This window comes from Heptranchias perlo, chromosome 29 (assembly GCF_035084215.1).
Source record: "Heptranchias perlo isolate sHepPer1 chromosome 29, sHepPer1.hap1, whole genome shotgun sequence".
NCBI classification, from domain to species: Eukaryota; Metazoa; Chordata; class Chondrichthyes; order Hexanchiformes; family Hexanchidae; genus Heptranchias; species Heptranchias perlo.
In genome coordinates, this window is record NC_090353.1 from 27,736,092 (window position 1) to 27,760,240 (window position 24,149).

The following is a 24,149-nucleotide window of genomic DNA, read 5'->3' on the forward strand; positions in this document are numbered from 1 at the left end:
TCTGTAAACACCATTTATTATTGTTCAATATGTATAAATGCGTAGGCTTCAAGGAGATCTTGAAACATTTGCCTGAGGAAGGAGAAAATCTCCGAAAGCTTGTGAATTTAAAATAAAATTGCTGGACTATAACTTGGTGTTGTAAAATTGTTTACATTCTGTTATTGGTATTCCTTTGTTCTAGCGATGTCTGTTTGTGGAGGGTTACTCTGCTTTTGTGAAGTGAATAATTGCACAGTGCTTTTAACAGTGCAGCTCGTGACTGGAACAGTGAGCATTGTTTTCGCTTGTGGAATAACATTGACAGTGTGAATATAGCATTAATATGTATAATAGCAATCACATAAGGTGTGACTAAATACATTTGTGTGCCTTGGCTGCAAGTTATATGAATCCGATTAGGATTACACTTGCATTGCATTTTGATTCAGATAAACTATAAATTTGAGCTGTTGAAATTTATTTCCATTGCTAAGAAGGCAGTGAATTAGAACCTATTCACTTTGGAACCTTGATTTGAATCCAGCCCAGACTGAGGAGTCTTCTCTCCCGCTCCTCCCTGTCAGCTATCAGTATCCCACATGAAACGAGTTTGGTCTGAACCCAGCTCCTAGCGAGCCCGAGTCCATTGTACAGTCTTGTCAGAAGCAATGAGGATGGTCGTAGGGGGACACAGTACAGGTGCTCCTTTGAGATAGGAGTTAACGGCCATTGCTACGGCAGCGTAGAGGGAGCTTTACTCTGCACCCGGCCTATACAACACTTGAATTAATATTACTCTGCGCAGGACACTGTGTGCCAAAAAGTTGAAAATATATTCTTCACGCTAACGAGCATAATAAAGGCAAAAGTAAGAAATTACTATAATTTTGAAAAAGCTAGAGTACTGCAGATTTTTTTGCAGTAAAATGGTTAAAGTAATTTTATACTTCAAGCACATTTTCTGTTTTTCACTATAATTTAAAGTATTTACTGAGACTGCAACACAGGATGTTAGTCGTTTTAGATATTAGGTAGGGAATTTAACCCAAAGTCCTTGGGTTGAGGGGAAAAGCTGAATTAGTTAAGATTGCTGTATATGGGAGTTTACCCTAGTCAATTAATGAGCCCTGTGCAATGGATGCTTTGTCGCATATCCTTCTCCCTTTTGATTTTATTAAGAAGCATAATAAGGCCTTTAGTGACCTTAAGTCTTGTATCAATAGCCTTGTGTATTTACTACATAAATCCTTTTAGACTGATGTGATTAAATTAAAACCATTTACTTTATCTGGTGTTTAGGGCTATAATGGAAAACTGCTTGGTTCCCCGAGCTAATTGCATGATTTAGGTATTTTTGGTTTATTAGCTGGAGACTTCCATAACTTGTGCAAAGGATGACTCCAATGTAGCAAAACAATTTTCTTAATAATGGAAGTTCATGACCTATCTGACGCTAGCTGAAATAGCCTGTCACATCTTCCTTTGCACCTTTCATCCCTCCAGTTTGTGCCCATTTACCTAAAAAAACTGATGTAAGGGACCATAATTTTGGGTGGCACAATGATTTAGTCAAGGCCTGACAGATGGGATGAAAGTTTCCTCTCTGGCTGTGAGGGTCCAATGTGAAATGAGATAAGGCAGTCTCAACCCAGTTTTTAGTGGGTGTAGGTCCACAGTGCAAAACTGTCCATAGTTTGGCAATCTCCTCAGAACATCAGATTGATGGGTAATATGAGAGGTGAAGATGATTTCACACTGATGCAATGGAGATTAAAACGCAATAGTCGGAGTTTTCTGCTTCTGCACTCACCAGTAATGTTTCCTCCCATTTGCTTTAGTGGGTGGAAAATCCAGTGCTGGCAAGAGCAGTAGGCATTATTGCATCTGGTTGTGCTGTACCTGACCTATGAGTCCTTGATGCAGGCAATTTGATAATCACTTCAATTCATCCTGGAGAAAAAAGGATACAGCTACTATTGCAGAGCAACTAATTTTTGACAGATATGAACAAATAATTACAGTATGTAATTCTTTTGTTACAATTTTTTTTATTAATCTTTGTCAGACATTTTCTCCTTTTGAATTCTTAATTGTCCTTGCCAACGGTTATGCAAGCATATAAAGATAAATTATGAGGAAGTGTTGAAATTATTAGCAAAGTTATCAGTTGGAACTAGGCACCATTCAAATATTGAATCATGTCAAAAGGCAATGAAACCAGAGTTGTGATTAGGATTTCAGTAAAGCATAATCGAGACCATGTAAATTTTTGTGTTGTGTCCACTTCAACTGGAAAAGAAAAAAACACCTAGCAACACAGGCGTAGATTTTGTCCATTCAAATTTGGGTTATGTCTGTAGAGTATTTTCAGCTGTGTAATAATATAAGGCCAAATACTGATGGTGCTTGTAATGAGAGCAGTTTTGATAGATTAAAAGTAGCACAGATCAAAATTAAGCCGAGTGACAACACTTAACGCTATGGTCAGTATTCGTCCAGCTGAATAATATGGTTAATGTTTGATAGTTTTTTAAAATTTGACTTATTTCATTGTTAGCTGGTTCATTGGTGGATTTAGTGTACTTATTGCCCTAAAAAGGCAGTCTCTTGTTAGATTGTTTCAAAGGGCATCAAGAGTCAACCATATAGTGTGGACTGGAGTCACGTAGGTCAGAGCAGGCAGGGGTGGCATGCGCCTTTCCCTGAAAAACAGTTGGTTTCTTATTTTTTAAATTTATTTACGGGATATGGGCATCATTGGCAAGGCTGGCATTTATTCCCCATCCCTAGTTGCCCTTGAGAAATGGTGGTGGGTCGCCTTCTTGAACTGCTGCAGTTCATGTGGTAAAGGTACTCCAACAATGCTTTTTGGTAGGGAGTTTCAGGATCCAGTGACGATGAAGGAACAGTGATAAATGTTCAAATAGGAATGGTGTGGAACCTGGAGGTGATGGTGTACTTGTGCATCTGTTGCCCTGGTCCTCTCGGTCGCGGGTTTGTGAAGTGCTGCCAAAGAAGCCTTGATGAATTGCTGCATCCTGTAGATAGTGTATACTGCAGTCACTGTATGCCGGTGGTGGAGGGAGTGAATGTTTTAAGCTGATGGATGCGGTGTCGATCAAGTGGACTGCTTTGTCCTGGATGATTGTCAAGTTTCTTGAGTGTTGTTGGAGCTGCAATCATCCAGACAAGTGTAGGGTATCCCATCACACTCCTGACTTGTGCCTTTTAGGTGGTGGAGAGGCTTTCGGGAGTCTGGAGGTGAGTCACTCACTCATTGCAGAATACCCAGCCTCTGATCTGCTCCAGTAACAATAGCATTTATGTGGCTGGTCCAGTTGAATTTCTGGTCAGTGGTGACCCCCAGGATGTTGTTGGTGGGGGATTCGGCAATGGTAATGGCATTGAATGTCAAGGGCAGGTGTTTAAATTCTCTTTTGTTGGAGATGGTCATTTCCTGGCACTTGTGTGGCGTGGATCCACCCACGCCTGGATGTTGTCCAGATCTTGCTGCATGCAGGTATGGACTGTTTCATTATCTGAGAAATTGTGAATGGAACTGAACACTCTGCAATCATCAGCGAACAGCCCTAATCTGACCTTATGATGGAGGGAAGGTCATTGATGAGATAGTTGGGCCGAGGATGCTGCTCTGAGGAACTACTGCAGCGATGTCCTGGGAATGAGATGATTGGCCTCCAACAACCACAACCATCTTCCTTTGTGCCAGGAATGACTCCAGACGCTGGAGAGTTTCCCCCTGATCCACGTTGACCAGTTTTATTGGGCCTCCTTGTGATGCTCTGTTGAATGTGACCATCCAGGACAAAGCAGCCTACTTGATTGGCACCCCATCCACCACCTTAAACATTCACTCCTCCACCACCGGCGCACCATGGCTGCAGTGTGTACCATCTACAAGATGCACTGCAGCAACTCGACAAGGCTTCTTCGACAGCACCTCTCAAACCAGCGACCTCTATCACCTGGAAGGACAAGGGCAGCAGGCGCATGGGAACACCATCACCTGCATGTTCCCCTCCAAGCCACACACCATCCTGGCTTGGGAATATATCACCGTTCCTTCATCATCGCTGGGTCAAAATCCTGGAACTCCTTACCTAACAGCACTGTGGGAGAACCTTCACCACACGGAATGCAGCTCACCACCACCTTCTCGAGGGCAATTCGGGATGGGGAATAAATGCTGGCGTTGCCAGCGACGCTCACATCCCATGAAGAAATTTTTAAAAAATGTCAAGGGTAGTCACTCAACTCACCTGGAATTCGGCTCATGTCCATGTTTGGACAAAAGCTGTAATGAGGTCTGGAGCCGAGTGGTCCTGGTGAAACCCAAACTGGGCATCAGTGAGCAGGTTATTGGCGAGTAAGTGCCGCTTGATAGCACTGTTGATGACTTCTTCCATCACTTTGCTGATTTGAGGGTAGGCTGATAGGACGGTAATTGGCCGGGTTGGATTTGTCCTGCATTTTTGTGGACTGGACATACCTATTGTTGGGATTCGTAGCCTTTGCTGCGTCCAGTGCACTTAGCTGTTTCATGATATCACATGGAGTAAATCGAATTGGCTAAAAACTGGCATCTCTGATGGGGGGGACCTCAGGAGGAGGCTGAGAAGGATCATCCACTTGGCACTTCTGGCTGAAGATGGTTGCAAACTTTTAAAAAAAATATTTGTTCATGGGATGTGGGCGTCGCTGGCAAGGTGATTTATTGCCCATCCCTAATTGCCCTTGAGAACTCTTAAGCCTTGTCATTTGTGCACTCATGCTGGACTCCGTCATCATTTGAGGATGGGGATGTTCTGTTAGTTGCTTAATTGTTCACCACCATTTGCGACTGGGTGGCAGGATTGCAGAGCTTTGACCTGATCCATTGGTTGCGGGATTGCTTAGCTCTGTCTATAGCATACTGCTTCCACTGTTTAGCATGCATGTAGTTCTGTTGTAGCTTCACCAGGTTGGCACCTCATTTTCAGATACGGCTGGTGCTGCTTCTGCATGCTCGTCTGCACTCCATATTGCACCAGGGTTGGTCATCTAGCTTGATGGTGATGGAGGAGTGAGGGATATGTTGGACCATAAGGTTACAGCTTTCTTGTTTTTTTTTCCGGTACTAGCCCACAGGTACTAGATTTATTAAATTCAATTTTGCAACTTGAGCTCCTGACCTGTGGGTTGCTAGTCTATCACCATAACCACTACACTAACACATCTGTAAATGATGTTGAATTAAGATGTTTGGACACAGATTGTGACTGACATTTGAGTTACTTGGTACAATTTGGGATGTGATGACATGCATAATGTGCATGGGAATGGATAAACTTGCTCTATGGGGAATCATAGGCTCAAAGTAACATCCAATTGTTCACCTTGTAGTGCATTGGGCTTTAAGTAACTAACAGTAGTTATCATTTTTAATTTTCGTTATAATTATTCTTCTGAGTTACCAGTCATAAAATAATTGTATCTTGGTTGGTTTGTAATACAATCAAACTTACCCTCTGTATGCTGTGTTTCAGAAAAAGAGACCTTTTAAATTAGTGTTTGGGAGGAAACAGCAAACAAATTTATTGTTCATATTTGACTAAGAACACCAGTCGAAAAGATTTCACACAGTGTTGTATTAGTACATTGCCTTTTTATCCTTTTGGACCAGCAAATAGCACCGTTTAATGCTCACCATATTTTTTTGGAATTTTTTATTCGTTCATGGGATGTGGGCATTGCTGGTGAGGCCAGCATTTATTGCCCATCCCTAATTGCCCTTGAGAAGGTGGTGGTGAGCTGCCGCCTTGAACCGCTGCAGTCCGTGTAGCCACAGTATTTATGTGGCTGGTCCAGTTAAGTTTCTGGTCAATGGTAACCCCCAGGATGTTGATGGTGGGGGATTCGGCGATGGTAATGCCATTGAATGTCAAGGGGATGGTGGTTAGAATCTCTCTTGTTGGCGATGGTCATTGCCTGGCACTTATCTGGCGCGAATGTTACTTGCCACTTATCAGCCCAAGCCTGGATGTTGTCCAGGTCTTGCTGCATGTGGGCACGGACTGCTTCGTTATCTGAGGGGTTGCGAATGGAACTGAACACTGTGCAATCATCAGCAAACATCCCCACTTCTGACCTTATGATGGAGGGAAGGTCATTGATGAAACAGCTGAAGATGGTTGGGCCTAAGACACTGCCCTGAGGAACTCCTGCAGCAATGTCCTGGGGCTGAAATGATTGGTCTCCATCAACCACTACCGTCTTCCTTTGTGCTAGGTATGACTCCAGCCACTGGAGAGTTTTCCCTCTGATTCCCATTGACTTCAATTTTACTAGGGCTCCTTGATGCCACACTCGGTCAAATGCTGCCTTGATGTCAAGGGCAGTCACTCTCGGCTCACCTCTGGAATTCAGCTCTTTTGTCCATGTTTGGACCAAGGCTGTAATGAGGTCTGGAGCCGAGTGGTCCTGGCGGAACCCAAACTGAGAGTTGGTGAGTAAGTGCCACTTGATAGCACTGATGACACCTTCCATCGCTTTACTGATGATTGAGAGTAGACTGATGGGGCGGTAATTGGCTGGATTGGATTTGTCCTGCTTTTTGTGGACAGGACATACCTGGGCAATTTTCCACATTGTTGGGTAGATGCCAGTGTTGTAGTTGTACTGGAACAGCTTGGCTAGAGGTGCAGCTAGTTCTGGAGCACAAGTCTTCAGCACTACAGCCGGGATGCTGTCGGGGCCCATAGCCTTTGCTGTATCCAGTGCACTCAGCCGTTTCTTGATATCACGTGGAGTAAATTGAATTGGCTGAAGACTGGCTTCAGTGATGGTGGGGATATCAGGAGGAGGCCAAGATGGATCATCCACTCGGCACTTCTGGCTGAAGATGGTTGCAAACACTTCAGCCTTGTCTTTTGCACTCACATGCTGGACTCTGCCATCATTGAGGATGGGGATGTTTACAGAGCCGCCTCCTCCCGTTAGTTGTTTAATTGTCCACCACCATTCATGACTGGATGTGGCAGGTCTGCAGAGCTTTGATCTGATCCGTTGGTTGTGGAATCGCTTAGCTCTGTCTATAGCATGTTGCTTCCGCTGTTTAGCATGCATGTTGTAGCTTCACCAGGTCGGCACCTCATTTTTAGGTACGCCTGGTGCTGCTCCTGGCATGCTGTTCTACACTCCTCATTGAACCAGGGTTGATCCCCTGCCTTGTTGGTAATGGTGGAGTGAGGAATATGTCTGGCCATGAGGTTACAGATTGTGCTGGAATACAATTCTGCTGCTGATGGCCCACAGCGCCTCATGGATGCCCAGTTTTGGGTGCTAGATCTGTTCTGAATCTATCCCATTTAGCACGGTGATAGTGCCACACAACAGGTTGAATGGTGTCCTCAGTGCGAAGACGGGACTTCATCTCCATGAGGACAGTGCGGTGGTCACTCCTATCAATACTATCATGGACAGATGTATCTGTGAAAGGTAGATTGGTGAGGACGAGGTCAAGTAGGTTTTTCCCTCGTGTTGATTTGCTCACCACTTGCCGCAGGCCCAGTCTGGCAGCTATGTCCTTCAGGACTCAGCCAGCCCGGTCAGTAGTGGTGCGACCGAGCCACTCTTGGTGATGAACATTGAAGTCCCCCACCCAGAGTACATTCTGTGCCCGTGCTACCCTCAGTGCTTCCTCCAAGTGGTGCTCAACATGGCGGAGGACTGATTCATCAGCTGAGGGAGGACGGTAGGTGGTAATCAGCAGGAGGTTTCCTTGCCCATGTTTGACCTGATGCCATGAGATGTCATGGGGTCCGGAGTCAATGTTGAGGACTCCCAGGGCCACTCCCTCCTGACTGTCTATCACTGTACCGCCACCTCTGGTGGGTCTGTTCTGCCGGTGGGACAGGACATACCTAGGGATGGTGATGGAAGAGTCTGGGACATTGGCTGAAAGGTATGATTCTGAGAGTATGGCTACATGCAATGAAATGCAGCACAGCTGATACATATATTGCACTTTCCACAGATGTAAAATACACAAGACAGGTACTTAATGCAGGAATAGAATTGCATTGTGTTTCTACCTCAAAATAATCCAAAAAGGGTCATTTGGTTGTAAAATAATTAACTTTTTAAATGGATGGAAATAACTGTATTTGATGCTGTAAGTACAGGGCAGGAGTGTAGTGACTAGCTGTGGTGGTGAATCTACAGGGGAGCAGTGCAGTAACTGATTTGTGCTGCTATATGAACTGAGGATTGCAGTGACTAAATACAGCAGCACAAATACAGAGAAGTCCAGTGACTACTTGTTCTGCCTGCACAGGGGAGGAATGCAATGACTGTATTTGTGCTGCTGTACGTACAAGGGAGTGTAGCAATTCTTTTGCCGCATATATAGCGGAGCAGTGCAGTGACTATTTGTTCTGCCATATGTACAGGGAAGGAGTGTAGTGACTGTTCTGCATGTGCATGGGAAGGGAATGGTGGGTTTGTTCTGCCATATGTATAGGAGAGGAGTATGTCAGAGTTGGACACGGGAATAACATGTTTTCTGACTTAAGTCTGTCCATTTTGAAATGTTTCCTCGTTGCCAGATTTTAAAATGGAATGTGAAGCATTATAATTGCAACCTTCTACACAGATTAAATATTTAGAACAAATTGTATTTTTTAGTACCATTTAACAAAGTATCGTTGCACTTTCATTTCTTGGCGATTCTACCTTGTGGGTGTACAAATGACATTCTTTGTGACTGTGACTGTGGTGAACTATTCCTCCTCATCCCTGCTTGACCTGTCTGCAGCCTTTGACATGGTTGACCATACCATCCTCCTCCAATGCCTCTCCTCCGTCGTCCAGCTGGGTGGGACTGTGCTCGCCTGGTCCCATTCTTATCTATGCAGTCGTAGCCAGAGAATCACCTGTAATGGCCTCTCTTCCCGCTCCCACACTGTTACCTCCTGAAGTCCTATCCTTGGCCCCCTTCTACTTCTCATCTACATGCTGCCCCTCGGTGACATGATCCGAGAAAACAACGTCAGGTTGCACGTGTATGCTGACGACACCTAGCTCTACCTCACCACCAACTCCCTCGACCCCTCCACTGTCTCTAATTTGTCACACTGCTTGTCCTACATCCAGTACTGGATGAGCAACAATTTCCTCCAACTAAATATTGGGAAGACCGAAGCCATTTTTTTTGGTCCCCACCACAAACTCCGTTCCCTAGCCACTGACTCCATCCCTCTCCCTGGCCACTGTGAGGCCGAACCAGACCGTTCGCAACCGTGGCATCCTAATTGACCCTGAGATAAGCTTCCAACCACATTTCTGCCCCATCACCAAAACCGCTTACTTCCACCTCCGCAACATTGTGCGCCTCTGCCCCTGCCTCATCTCACCTGTTGCTGACCCCCCTCATTGATGCCTTTGTTACCTCTAGACTTGACTATTCCAGTGCTCTCCTGGCTGACCTCCCATCTTCCACCCTCCATAAACTTGAGCTCATCCAAAACTCTGTTGCCCATATCCTAACTCACACCAAGTCCCGTTCACCCATCACCCCTGTACACACTTACCTACATTGGCTCCCGGTCCGGGGACGCCTCGACTTTAAAGTTCTCATCTGTGTTTTCAAATGCTTCCATGGCCTCGTCCTTCCCTATCTCTGTAACCTCCTCCAGCCCTACAACCCTCTGAGATCTCTGCACTCCTCCAATTCTTGCCTCTTGTGCAGCCCAGATTTTAATCGCTCCACCATTGGTAGCCGTGCCTTCAGCTGCCTAGGCTCTAAGCTCTGGAATTCCCTCCCTAAACCTCTCTGCCTCGCTACCTCTTTAGACACTCCTTAAAACCTCCCTCTTTGACCAAGCTGTCCTAATATCTCCTTATGTGGCATGGTGTCACATTTTGTTTGCGCCTCTGAAGTGCCTTGGGATGTTTGACTACGTTAAAGGCGCTATATAAATGCAAGTTATATTGAAAGCACACAGGAAAGTGATCACAGGAAAACTATGTATAAGCTGCAAACCTATGTTGTTTTGATACCCTTCAGGTATTTATCCAATTCCCTTTTGAAAGTTGCTATTGAATCTGCTTCCATCACCCTTTCAGACAATGCATCCCAGATCACCATAACTCGCTGCATAAAAAAATTCTCCTCACCTTACTTCTGGCTCTTTTGCCAATTACCTTCAATCTGTGTCCTCTGGTTACTGACCCTTCTGCTGCTGGAAACAGGTTCTCCTTATTTACTCTATCAAAACCTCTCATGATTTTGAACGCCACCATTGAATCTTCCCTTAACCTTCTCTGCTCTATTGAGAACAATCCCAGGTTCTCTAGTCTCTCCACATAACTGAAGCCTCTCATCCCTGGTACCAGTAAATCTCCTATGCACCCTTTCCAAAGCCTTGACATTTTAAAGTGCGGTGTCCAAAATTGGACTCAGTACTCCAGCTGAGACCTAACCAGTTATTTATAAAGGTTTAGCATATCTTCCTTGCTTTTGTACTCTCTACCTCTATTAATAAAGCCAGGACCCCACATGCTTTTTTAACAGCTTTATCAACTTGTCCTGCCACCTTCAAAGATTTCTGTATGTAAACCCCAAGGTGTCTCTGTTCCTGCACCTCCTTCAAAATTGTACCATTTAGTTTATATTGCCTCTCCTCAGTCTAAAATGCGTCACTTCACACTTCTCTGTTAAATTTCATCTGCCACGTGTCCTCCAATTTCCTCAATGTTATCTTGAGAATAAAGTGTGACTTGTACTGAGAAGAATTTGTTTCATATGTAGTACTGAATATACATGAATTTTTCAATGAATTTGTAATGTCTATTTCATGGAATTGGGTGCAATTATGTACTTCATGCCATGATTGATGTATTATATAAATTACATTTACTATAGCTTGATTGATTAAAGAAGTGATTGAAAATTTACTACCTATTAAATCAGATATACAACTATGCTGATAAAAGGGATTATGGGCATTCTCACAATGGGGCTAGAATTTGCTGTAGCAGGACACCTAACATTAGTTAGATTTGCCTCTGCACCCTTTGGATCAAAAGATTTACAGTGCAGCGAGGGAATCAGGATATCTGGGACCTAAGTGAACAGGGCAACCAACAGGGTATCTCCTTAACTATTTAGATTTAAGGATTGGGAAATAAACATAGGAAGAACTGAGAAGGAGGGTGAATTCAATGTCAAATCAGGTACAGAAAGAGAAATTAAAAGGGAAAGAAAGATTGGATTAAGAGAGAGAGAAAAGAAGAGACAGAAAGGAAAAATAAGTAAATCAAATTTAAAATTTAAAGTTTGACATTTTTAAAATCTCCCTGAAAAATTTAAACCTGAAGGAATAGTTAATTTTCGGTGCAGAGAGGTAGTCATTAAAACTTATCATGTCGCTTAAAGGGTATTTATGCTTGTCACGACAAGACTTAACTTTCCGTGGCAGGTTTACTGGGCAAATGCAGCAAGTTCCTTTAAAAATAAACTGGGAGGCTAAGGGCGAGATGCCGTTTTCGCGAAGTTAACGGCTGAGCAGCACAACTCGAACAGCAACTTTTGGATATTCACATTTAACTGAAGTTGCTGTACCATTTACCTATAAATAATGGCGAGCACCATTAGTCTTGCTGTTATTTTCTCAGCAAATTCTAGCCCAATATGTTTTAAGATAGGCATTGCAATTGTTGCTGTGATTGGCAGTCACAACATTGTAAAATCAAATTATAGCCACACAGTGGTTTTGCAATTTTATTTTGTCTTCTGCGCATCTTTTTTAAAGCTGCCTATTTTTTTATGTCATTTGAAATAAGTAAATTCTAACTTAGCAAAACATAACTTTTTTTGTTTACTTCCACCTTTGTTAAATCTATGGAATCTAATGACTAATAAAGCGACATGTAACATGGGGATTTTACCATGCTTTTGTGTTATTTCTCAGCTTTGCCTTCTGCCAGAAAAAGAATATTTGTGTGGTTAAACCCCCCCCGCTATATGTATATTTTGCCTAATCACATACTACAAGTGTGCTGGTTATTCCCACAGTTCAGCCGTAATTGTGTGTCTGGTCATTTTTGTGTTACTAAGCTATGGAGTTACTGGAATTCATTCAACCTATAAACAGTCAGCATGCAATTGCTCATCAGCTGACTCTGAATAATCACAGTTTGTAGTGTGATTGTGGATTTTTCTTTATAGTGACATTGGCAAATAAAAGGGTCAGTGGGCTGAATGAAGATGGCTTACTCCAGGTCAGAGTCTGACAACCAGTTTTTATTGACTATAATAATAACTAAAATTGTTAATGAAACATTTTGACGAGAAATTATTTCGTAACTGAAACTAAATTACAAAAAACTAAAATTACTTTGTGTAGCTAATAATTGGATAAATACTTGAAGGGGACAAATTTGCAGAGCTAGCGGGAAAGGGCAGGGGAATGGGACTAATTGGATAGCTCTTTCAAAGAGCTGGCACAGGCACGATGGGTCGAATGGTCTCCTCCTGTGCTGTATCATTCTATGAATACCATACTGGCTACTGCACTTGAAATACTGCTGGACTGTCAAAGATCATGAGTTGAACGGAGCCAATAAAGCTGCTGGTACTGACACCAGAACGTCATGCTAATGTTGGGAATATTCAAGCTGCAGCTGCAACTCGCCATTCTATTTTAATCCAACGGTCCGAATGGAAAACCAGCAACAAAGCTTGTTCGGTCTGTGAACACTCTCCCAGACAGACATTGCCTGGAAGTTCAAATGAAGAACTAAACAATATATGAAATTGACAGGCAGGAAAAAACCAGCTGGCCCATCAAGCCTGCCCCATGACGGCTGGAGCATCATGACTAGACACTTCACACACTTTCCGCTTCCCCAGCCAGGGAGAAGCAAAAAAACCCCAGGGCCAATAAGGGAAAAAATACGCTGCCTGAGGGGGTCGGAGAGGAGTTTTCCCATCAACTAGTCCAGGAGATCACATGGACCAACCTTTTGTCTATAAAGACACTTACCTTCAATATGCTGCAATCTCTGCCCCAGTCCAGAGTCAGCCCAGCTCCCTTTTGAAGGCATACAGTGGGTCAGCACTCACCACACCTGCTGGCAACGCATTCCAGACCCATCACTTGTTGAACCTAGATTGTTGGACAATGCAAGTTTTGGGTTGCCTATTAGCATCTGAGAATAAATCTCCAGCACTGCCTGTACTCTGACAGTAAACACCACAGCCAGCTTTGTAATCTTTCTTCTATAATGTTGTTTCTATCTTGGATAACCTCTTCTATTTTTTTTAAATAAACCATTCCAACAATATGTTGGATAAGCTATGGGTTTGTGGTAATGGCTTGTTATAAAGTGAGCTTCCAATCTTGGTCAGGGCACTGGGGGTAAAAACACCGACTGGGTTCAAAACATCTTCCCTGTAGCAAGATGGGGGGAGGGGAAAAATATAAGAAAATTGCAAAGAGTACACCTGAGGACTTCAAATAGTTGCAAAGCAGGACCTGTTCCTGAATCAGGTAATGGTGTGTATGACAGGGGTGGGGGGTGACATTGTTAAACATTTGGGGGAAGAAAAGAAACTGCTTTATTGTGCATTTCCACACTCTCCTGTAGCTTTAGTTGTACTTTTGAATATTGTTACCAGGGACTAATTAACGCACTATATTTAAAATAAAGATTTTTTTTTGTTGGTTTCTTTAGCAGAATTTCAAACATTCAGCTTTACTCTGTTTTTGTTTCCTGATTATACCATTTTACTCTGTCCCCAGGAATATACATGTCCAAGATGTGACTCTGGTTTTATAGAAGAATTACTTGATCAAGCACCAAGGTAAAACAGCATCATTGTACAGCAATGTCATAACTAGCTTTTTACTTTTAAAAAAATTATAGGTTCTGCCAGAAACTTCTATGACATTTCCCCAAAATGTGTTTTGGACTGGAGAGTTAACAAATAGCTTGGCTGAAAAATTATAATTTTAAGCGCAGAACTGTAATCTTGTAGTAATTTCCTAATTTGGGTATCAGAATAGAATTTGGCAGAGTACTTTTGGTATGACTGTGATCTTCCACTTTACTGTCCCCGCCAAAAAATGAGAGTAACCTGCGTTGTGTTTGTAAGAATATTAGAAATGCTGAACTTTATCGAGATACCAGCTTAAGTACTAGCTCTGTATATGCAGGGATTTTCCCGTGGCCTTTAGACTTAACAGTATATTTAGCACACCACAATAATGTTAAGCTGTCACAGATAACTCACTTCTGAGCTGCCTCCTTCAATTCCACTGCTGCTCTTAGTTTTGTAAATTTGATCAATTTGCTTTGAGTTTCTGAATCCAAGTCGTGACTCTTCAACCATTGTTTTCTACCCCTTGGCCAATTTCTCATCCGTTACCAGTTTTTACCCTGAAACCCCACAGCTTTGAGTGTAACTAGTAGCCTTTTGTATGGAACTTTAACACATGACTTTTGGAAGTATGGTTCACTACCCTGTCGGGTTTACCACAGTACCCTTGGGATGTTCCTCAAAAAAAAAGTTAGCTGGTTATCCTAGAGCCCCATTCCACAGTGCTTTCAGATCCTGGACCCCCCCCCCCCCCCCCCCACCAATTATTGCTAGTCCATAAAACCCCATCCTAGTACCAAACCCCAGGCTTCCTTCCCCGTGCTCCCAGATCTTCATAGCAGCCCACCAATACTGTTAAATCAGTGTTTATAATAATGCTACTAGGTGTAACACCCCTGGTAAAAGCTCTCAGCAAATCATGGCACACCAACTAGTAATAAGTTTAAAATATAGGGTATAGTTCCTATATAATATATGTAAGTATGTGTGTTTGTATATGGTCAAAGTATAATGAAAAAGAAACTAACATGGCAATCATTTCACAGTATTCAATTGCAGGATATTTGCTATTAGTGAAGGAAATTGGCAGATTGACCTGGAAATTTAAAGGCATTTGTCAATCTGCAAACTTTCCTCACCCAACAGCAATTACCACTCTTAACTGACCTCAGGCTTGTGCTTATTTACAACACTTTGGAAAGACAGGTTGGATGAATGCAGTTCTAACTTAAGAGTATTGTACCATATAACCCACTATTATTCTGCTGCTTTCATTATAAAACAGCCTATTGTCTAACTTATTGTGAGCAATGTCCTGGGAGATTGCTAGTATAGGAAAAAATTAGTCCCTACAACAATAATATATCTGCTAGATTCTTGATGGATACTGATTGGCACTATTGCATTCGTAGGCTGTATTTAATGCCCATCTCCATTTTATGATGGAGCAATTTGAGGTTTCTCTACTATATTTTAATAATACTATCTTGAACTCACATACCCACTGCAAATAATGCTTGACACCAGTAAGCCTGAAAGATGATGTAAAAGAGAATTACTTACCATGCTGAATTTATTTATTACAAGATTGTGAAACAAAAAGAATATTTCCAAATTGAATGGCCTAATTTTATGAGAGTTCTTCTGTATTCTGCACAGAATGCTAATGGTAAGTTAGTACTTAGTTACTGTTTTCCATCTTGCTGCGTTTTTGAATACCATGGAATTCTCACTGTGATGCAAAAAATTCTCCACAGGAAGCTACGGTGTAAGTTATCAATAGTTGGTCAGTGCATTTTATGGTGGTAGAAATTTCTGTTCTGTTCTGTTGAAATGTACCACCATGAAAATGGGGGTTACACACAGCTTGGAAAGTATTTGATTTCTGTTTGAACTGAGTATTAATGAAACTTTAATTTTTGGGGTGCAATTAAGTCTATTTTGATAACCTTTGTGATATCATTGTCCTTGCGGACTAGAAACTGTTGTGCAAAGGGTTGATCCAGAAAGTAAGTTCATAGTCAGGAAGGGTCTGCGTGTTGAACAAAGCTGTGAAGCCTCAAAGCTTCTAATGTGTTCTTCATTCCCTACTTGATTTTCCACCTGTCTTGCCTTTTCCTAACTCCAAAAATAAAAGTTCTGCTGGAGCAAATGTCAACAAAAAAAATGTCCACTTGGGATGAGATACTGGAAAGCTGCTACTGCTAATCCATCTATAATGCAAGCATGAGTTTCTACCTTCGAGAGGAGAAAATTGATTGGGGGGGGGTGGAAAGGGAAGTACTTTCTCATGGAATTGATACAGCAGTCATGGATTAAAAACTGACTGTTCATGTATTTTTTTATTTTATTCAAGTTGTCTGGCTTTGGATCTTGAATGGCTCAAAATGGTTAGCCATTAATGCACCTTCCATTGTGTTCTTTACTTCTGTGTATGTTCAACCTGAGTATTAGCTGTCAATGGGACTTGAGCACATGACTACCTGAAGTGATTCTCATCATCATCTTCCAAGCTGACAAGAATTTTTATGTTCTGTTATTACTGATTTTCTTTTTCTCCCCCCTCTGTTCTGACCGCTCCGAGTCATCATCAAGTGTTGGATAGGAAGCTGATCCGCAGGATTTCCTGTAGAGCTTGCTTACTGAAACTTTGTAATTGCTATCCACTAAGCAGCTTCCTGATGAACGGAAGAACCTAAAATGGTAGGCCTCAAAGGAGGACATAGGGTAAACAACCACTAAAAGTACATTTAAAAAAAAAATCATGTTGCCTATGCTGGAGGGCAGAAGGAAGTACTTCACGTTGATTGAAGGTCCTCCCTATGCTTTCCTTTCCTTCAAACAGTAACCTAAGCTACAGTTGAGGATAGGCCAGTTCATTTAGTCAGTTCCTTTTTTATAGAATATGCTGATTATGTTGCTATTTAATTCTTTAAAAAAAAAATGTTTTATGACTCATTTTGTAACCGGCTGACCACGTTAATGGTTCCTGGACGCAGTAGACTGCAATCTTGCAAAGATATTTGCAACAGAACATGAAAGGAGAATCTAGAGCTGTCCATGGATCTGATGACATTTGATATACAATATGTTCAGTTCCTCTTGGAAACTGTTAGGATTTTCAAACAAAATAGAGAATTTGCTCTTAATTGAAACTGCTGTTCCTATGTTTGCCATTATTTCGCTTAGACTCTGAATTTAATCCAGCAACTGGTACAGATGAGGCAGCCTGCCTTATTGTGCATTGAGCTGCATTAGCTAGTTGCAAATTCTTAAGGAACTCATGACATTGTTAATTATGCAATATTTGGAATTCTTATAGAAATACTGAAAATGGCTCAAGTTCAACAGCTTCCACGAGTGACCAGACTCGACAGTTATTTGAGGTTGGTAGCATGATTTTACCTATCAAAGGATTTCAAGTATATTTAATCACTCTGCAATGCATAATTATGTGTTCTTATGTTCTTGTGTTGTATCGATTCCTAACTCTGTTTTTGATAGAACTACATTTTCAGTGAGTATTTGTTTGTTAGGTTTTTTAAAGGATTAAAAAAGTTATAATATCAATTCATCTTGCTTTAATCCTAGTAAGTACAAAAGTATTCATTAAAATGTGTGTAAATATTCACTTTTAGGACATCATAGTTCAGATAATAAATATCTTATTTTGAGAGGACCGGTGGCACAATTCACTGTAATAAGCTAAGCAGGTGGTAGAGTGCCACTCTTGCATAGATCTTAACTTCATTGGAACACCACCAACCACTCAGTAAAGGATGCAGCTAATGGCTTTAACTGATTATTAAACAGTATTGTAGTTATTTATATTGAGCCATCCAGGGTCCACTGCTTTAAAGGTTTCCACTTCTGCAACATCACCGATGGCTCTAAACAAAGTCGCGAGTGACATCCTTTGTGACTGACTATGGTGCACTATTCTTCCTTGTCCTTATCAATCTCTCTGCAACCTTCGACACGGTCAACCATACCAACCTTGTCCAACACCTCTTCTCCACTGTCCAGCGCAATGAGACTGCTCTCGCTTGGTTCGACTCTTACCTATCCAGTTGTAGCCAAATCGTCTCCAGCAATGGCTTCTCTTCCTGTCCTTGCAGCGCTACCTTTAGAGTCCTCTCAAGGATCTATTCTTGACCATTTCTCTTCCTCATCCACATGCTGCTCCAGGTTTCGCATGTACACCAATGACACTCAATTCTACCTCGCCATCACTTTTCTCGACCTGTCTACTGCCTCTGTGTTGTCAGACTGCTTGTCCGCCAACCATCTTGTTGGGAAGACCGAGGCCATCATCAACCCTTGCCACAAACTCCACTAAATCCATTGCATTGGCTCATGGTTCCAATCCCTCAAATTTAAAATGCTTGTTCTCTTGTTCAGATCCATTCATGTTCTTGCCCCGCATTATCTCTGTAACCTTCTCTAGCCATACAATCCTGCAACTATGGCCTCTGTGCATTCCGAAATTTCTTCGCCTTACTATTGGCAGCCATGCTTTCAGCTAACTAGGCCCTAAGCTTTGGAATTCCCTCCCTAAACCCCCCCACCTCCCTCTTTTTTTTAAGACCCACTTTAAAACCCACTTCTGACTAAACTTTTAGTCATCCCTCCTAATATCTCCTTTGGTTCGGTATCAGTTTTTGTCTGATTACGCATCTGTGCAACGCCTAGGGACATTTTTCTATGTTAAACACACTATATAAATTCAAGTTGTTAGGCCTGTTTGGTTTAACTAATGGCCAAATATTTATCTTGCGTGTACATTCACTGGCTATTGCTATGCAGCAGCAATCGACAAGATTCCCTGAGTGTTTATAGCAGCCAACCAAAAATAAATGCCCTGGCTTGCTGGTTGTTTTGTTTACCACTCAGGCAACGGCACTTAAATTCCAATGTGCAGCCTCTCATCTTATTGATGGCAGTGACTTCAGACAGTCAAAAGTTAGCTGGTCATAATTGAAATCTACCACCTCAGTGAGCATGAATGGGGCACCTAGCTAATATCTATTGAATGGCAGATCGTGTGTTGGTGGCAGTAAAAAAATGTAACATGGAGATGAAGACCAAGCAAAAGTTGTCCAGGTTTTACTGAGGAAAGAACAGAACTGTTATTTTAGTCCAAACAGCTGATTTAAATTGAAATATAGCTTATTTTTGGAATGATATTGGCACTACAAATCACAGAATGGGGAACATACCCATGGACTAAAATTCTGATTGGTGCAGTGATCATGGGAAATGGGTCAGACCAAAAAATCAGTGAGGAATAGAGCTAATGTGGCAAAACAGAACTTCCATTGGTGGACATACTTTCAATTTTTCTGAGTCATTATCTTCATTTTTGGTTATTACTTTGGGTTATAATGAAAAAGATTATGCTTTGCAATAGAAGTTGATATTTCACCTGTAATTCTCTATCGTTGAAGACTTTTTTACTTATTGTTTTAGTTCCTCCTTTTCTCCTTGTGTTCCAGCTAGTCACACCTAGTTCATGGGTAGATTGGAGCTCTTTGTATGTTGTTTGTTCACATTCCAAGGTGCAGGTGTAACAGTTTATGGAATGTTCAGTCACACATGCGCCGTTAGCCTTTGGGGACTTGCTCTCTTTGATGTATCACATAGAGGGTGTCTTGACTTGAGCCAGTTACTTCCTTCATGTAACTGTTGCATTCTTCCAGGTCTTGAAGTATGCATTCAGAATTTCACACTAACGTAATGTAATGCAAAGGCTCATTTGTGCACTTTGCAGCGTGGGTATACTACTGCTCATATGAAGGATAAATACCAACATGGACTGGTTGGGCTGTGTGGCCTGTTTCTGTATTGTAAATTAACAGTATTAGTGTATGATGCCTCCAAAATCAACATGGTGCAATTGCTTATTTTAACTGACATGTTTGGAAAGATTAGATTAAGGCCTAGTTTAGTATGATTTACAGCTGCAGAAGAATATGCTGCATATTCAGGATTTGCAGTGCAGCTAAAGTTAATTGTATCGGTCCTAAAATAATTTGTTATATTGTGTTTGTTCCATCAGTATAAAAGGTTTAGCTCTCTGCTAGTGAGTGCAGCTTAACACAACAAGCTACCATTTACCACTTGAAGGAGACATGTCTTTTGTGTGCTACTTAAAGCAAAATTGGATACCGTATGGTGAAGGGAGTACCTTCACGACACGGACTGCAGCGGTTCAAGAAGGCGGCTCGCCACTATCTTCTCAAGGGCAATTGGGGATGGTCAATAAATGCTGGCCTTGCCAGTGACTCCCACACCCATGAACGTTTTTTTAAAAAAAACTTAGAATTTCATTGCTAATAGGGAACTGAGGCAATCTCCCCCATTGGTAATAAGTCACTGCCAGTTAGGAATTTACTCCTTATGTTTCCTGTTATTATCTCCAGCATGTATAGTTTTTGTATCTTTCGAATAACACCTTTGGAGTAAAGTTTCTCGGACTGATGTTTACCATGTACAGTGATTTCTGACCACTCAGTCTCGCCCATATCTACATTATAGTATTTGTTAATAAAATTCCACGCTCTTGTTGGCTTTTTTTGTTCTTGGTCGGCTTATACTAATCCTTTTGCCTTCACCAGTGCATCTGGCTGTTCTTATTTTTTTCACTCATTTTAGCGTAAAGATAATGATGAAAACTTGTGCAGTTGCCTGTTCAGACGTTGCCGTATACACAGTTGAAAATATCAGGGAAACCAGGCACTGTTCACTGTGCACAATGAAAGTGCTGCCACTTAGGGAGCCAATAATCTGGGAAAGTTTATTTTGCTGTGCCAGTTGTGTTTGAAATGTTGAGTACAGTGATATTTATCAAAACCCTTTGCTTACTGAAGGGAAGAGGCAGAAGCAGATGAATGCTCTAGCTAAAGTGTTCAGCAACAAAAATATTGAGTGAGAGAAGAGAAGAAAAGATAACTTTCTAAAATCACCTTCCTTAATTGTCAACCCCAGTAAGTTATTGTAATAAGGGATCCGTCAAATTAAGGATGGACGAGCTACAACAAATGTCCTAAAAATCATTTCAATCCCTGTAAAAGTGATCAAATGTTATACCTCAAACACTGCAAAGTGCATACATATTTAAACCAAAAGTTAGCTGTGAAAAAACTTAATTGTGCTCCTATCTGTTTAGAAAGTTGAGGAGACTTTTAAAACCTTCGAGCTATAGCTGTGGTAGTTTAGTTCTGTGCTGTTATAGAAATTAGTAGAGTATTTACACGTGTTTGCTTCCTTCATTCTATCTTTTCAATAACATTGGAGCGTTACATTTGCCATTTTACTCTTGCCCAGCGGTTATACTGAGATCCAGACTAACTATATGAATCTACATAGCTATATTAATGGAGCTGCTGCAGTTAGACTTGTCGGTGGGGGGAGCCCCACACACACACACACACACACACACACACACACACACACACACACACACACACACACACACACACACCAGTTGAAGAGCATTTGTGGCCTACAAAACTGTAAAAGATGTAATAAATGGAGTTTGGTGGACGCAATTAGTTATTCTGCCAGAATATACCAGCATCCATCTGAATTAGTGACAATAAAACCAGCCCAAGGTGGGTTGACCTTTCATTGCTGCTGATGGAGTGTGTGAATCAGGTTGAATGTATGTGCATCTCAGAGTTCAAACATCTCTGTATTGTGGTAAATATATAATGCATCAAACAGAAAGTTTGATTCCTGGTCTATGTTGAGTAAGTTAATTTGAGCCAGGTGTTGCGGCAGGCGTACTTGAGTTAGCCTCAGTACTCTTGGTTGTCTGCTCTTGATTACTATTTAGTGACCTCTGCACAAAGTGCATGTGTGAGTACATCTGGTAAGGACAGGATTGTGTTCACCTATGAAGACCCTTCCTATCGAATAGCCTGCTGAGACTCATTATTAAGATTCACACATGAATTGTAGCAAAGGGGGACCAGAGTCTGTGACTCCATGCCCAGTATGGAGTCAATACCTTTAGGAGGAGTAAAGGTTGGCAAAGAAGAAGAGAATGTTTGCATTGTACAGCTCCAGAATGCTGTTGAAAACTGGTGCAAATTTGCCTCAGAAAAGCAATAGTGTAATTATACGCCCTTGGGTGTGTTTAGAGCTAAAGATTGCTACCGTACTGAACCTTGCCAAATTTAAACCAGAAGAAAGATTTATGCTGCCGCTAAATACAAAAAGAAAAATGTTTTGCTCCAATGTTTTCAGAATTTTTAGAAACATAGATAGTAAAGGCTTAGCTCCATGCTTCCTTCATACTCCAAAGGAGTGTATTAGGAGTAAGTACACAAAGTATGATGTATATGGCTAAGTGTTTAGTCCTTCCATTAATTACTCTTACAATTAAATTTAGAGCTTCGCAGCTAAATCTATTTTGCATGCATTGTATTTTTGTAATGCTTACTGTCTGTTATGGTTTGGCTTTGCCCAGCACTTGTTTGTCTTTTACTCATGGCAAAAAAATGGATTCATGATCAGATCAAGTCTCCTTTTGATCTAAAATCTGCACCCTTTTTATGTATCTTGTATGGGTTAGTGTGCTCAGGATTAACACTTAAGGCTTAATTCTGGTACATAATTCGCTGAAGGTAACATGGAATGCCCAACACATCCTCATGTCCTTATGTATAATCTACCAATATGTGTAGGTTAAAACTACTTGGTCAGGTTATTCATGGATAAATTAACACAGAAGCTAATGCTATCGCAAGATACTGAATCAACACCTTATTTAAAAATAAAATTGGAATTAGTCCATAAAGGGTTAAAATACCCCTTTTAAAATGAATTTCTTAATGTCTGGTAAGCACAAGATTTTTGGATAAAACTCTGATTTGCCAGATGTGATACTGTACCTGGACAATGTGAACTTCACTTCATCTGTGCAGTTAAGATTTCCTGTCAGAACTATGAACTATAGGAGAATGCTCTTGTATTTTGATACCTTTTGGACTGCACGTCATCCATGATAATCTGAATGATGGGTGTTCAATGTAATATAAACCAGGTACTCTCTTGTCTGACTTTTGAGTACTGATTGATGCCTTGACCATTTAATGAGCACCTAGAACAAATCCCCCTATATCCTGGTGATGTCTAGATTAACCACTCTGGCCTTGTCCCATATACAGCTAGTCTTCTGATCGTCATTTTGAAATTAGGCAAGGGAAAACCATTTTAACTCAAGCTATTTCAGAACTCTGAAATAAAAACAAAAATCTCTCATCACATGATCTTGCATTTTTTGAAGCAAATGCTGTAGGACATTTAGTCCTGTGATTTTGCTTCCTCTCTTTCTGCTCCTCTTCCTGCCCCTTTTGAATAGTTAATTTTTATTTGGGAGACATTGCACAGAAACCAGGCACTTATCCCACAGGAAGGGAAAATTTAAACCTATGTGGAGGCCTAGGAGTGCATTACCTAACTACTTTTGGGAAATGGATTAGGGAGGACCAAATGGGAAAATTTCAAAAATCTTTTTCTTTAAAGACAATTAGAAAATGTTTATTCTTAATCTTCCTTTTTAAATTCTGTTTATTCTAGGGTTTAGATCAGCACTTGCTTTCCTTACCACAAGGGAGCTATGGACAGTTTACATTTGGCATTTTGGATGATCCCTTTGATCCCTTTTCCTTTGGGACAAACCAGACTTCAGACGAAAACAGAGACTCTGATAATAGGAGGGAGCGGGAACACCAGTCACGGCCACGATATAGTTCCAGGCAACCCAGAGCACCCCGCTTTCCATCACGGCGTCCTACAACACGAAATGAAGGAGTGCCAACTCTAGAAGGGTAGGTGTGCCTCTGAGAGCTTCAGAATTCAACACAGGGAAGAAACTCACTTAAAATGTGAAATGTTGACTTTGAGACTAGTCTTCAGCTGTAATTTATTCATAGTAAAGTTGCTATCTTGTGTCTATTTTACTGCAGTCTCTAGTTCCAGGAAAATTATTGGTGGCATCTATATATTAAAGTTACGTAAAGTGAATGAATTGGAGAGAGGGACTCACAACAGCCAATGTATATTGAATGAATTAAAAGAATGTGCACTCCAAACACTGTGACAGCATTTTAGATTGAGATACAAGTTTAAATGGAGGTGCATTTTGATGCATGTTGACATAATACAAACTATGGTAGTAGATGTTGAATTATGCATGATTGGAGCCTACACTTGTGTGCTTGCCAACAGTGTAGTTTGAAATGATATCTCCACTCAAACTTTTTTTTTGTTTATTACA

The 24,149-nt window shown here is 41.3% G+C and overlaps 1 protein-coding gene across 1 annotated transcript in view; it reads left to right on the forward strand.

The window, feature by feature from the left end:
* Positions 1 to 24,149, forward strand: part of rnf126 (ring finger protein 126) — a 57,814-nt gene that overhangs the window by 4,720 nt on the left and 28,945 nt on the right. The window contains exons 2-4 of the mRNA XM_067968356.1: positions 13,788 to 13,849; positions 17,187 to 17,250; positions 23,450 to 23,700. Coding sequence (XP_067824457.1) covers positions 13,788 to 13,849; positions 17,187 to 17,250; positions 23,450 to 23,700 — 377 coding nt within the window. The remainder of the gene's footprint in view (positions 1 to 13,787; positions 13,850 to 17,186; positions 17,251 to 23,449; positions 23,701 to 24,149) is intronic.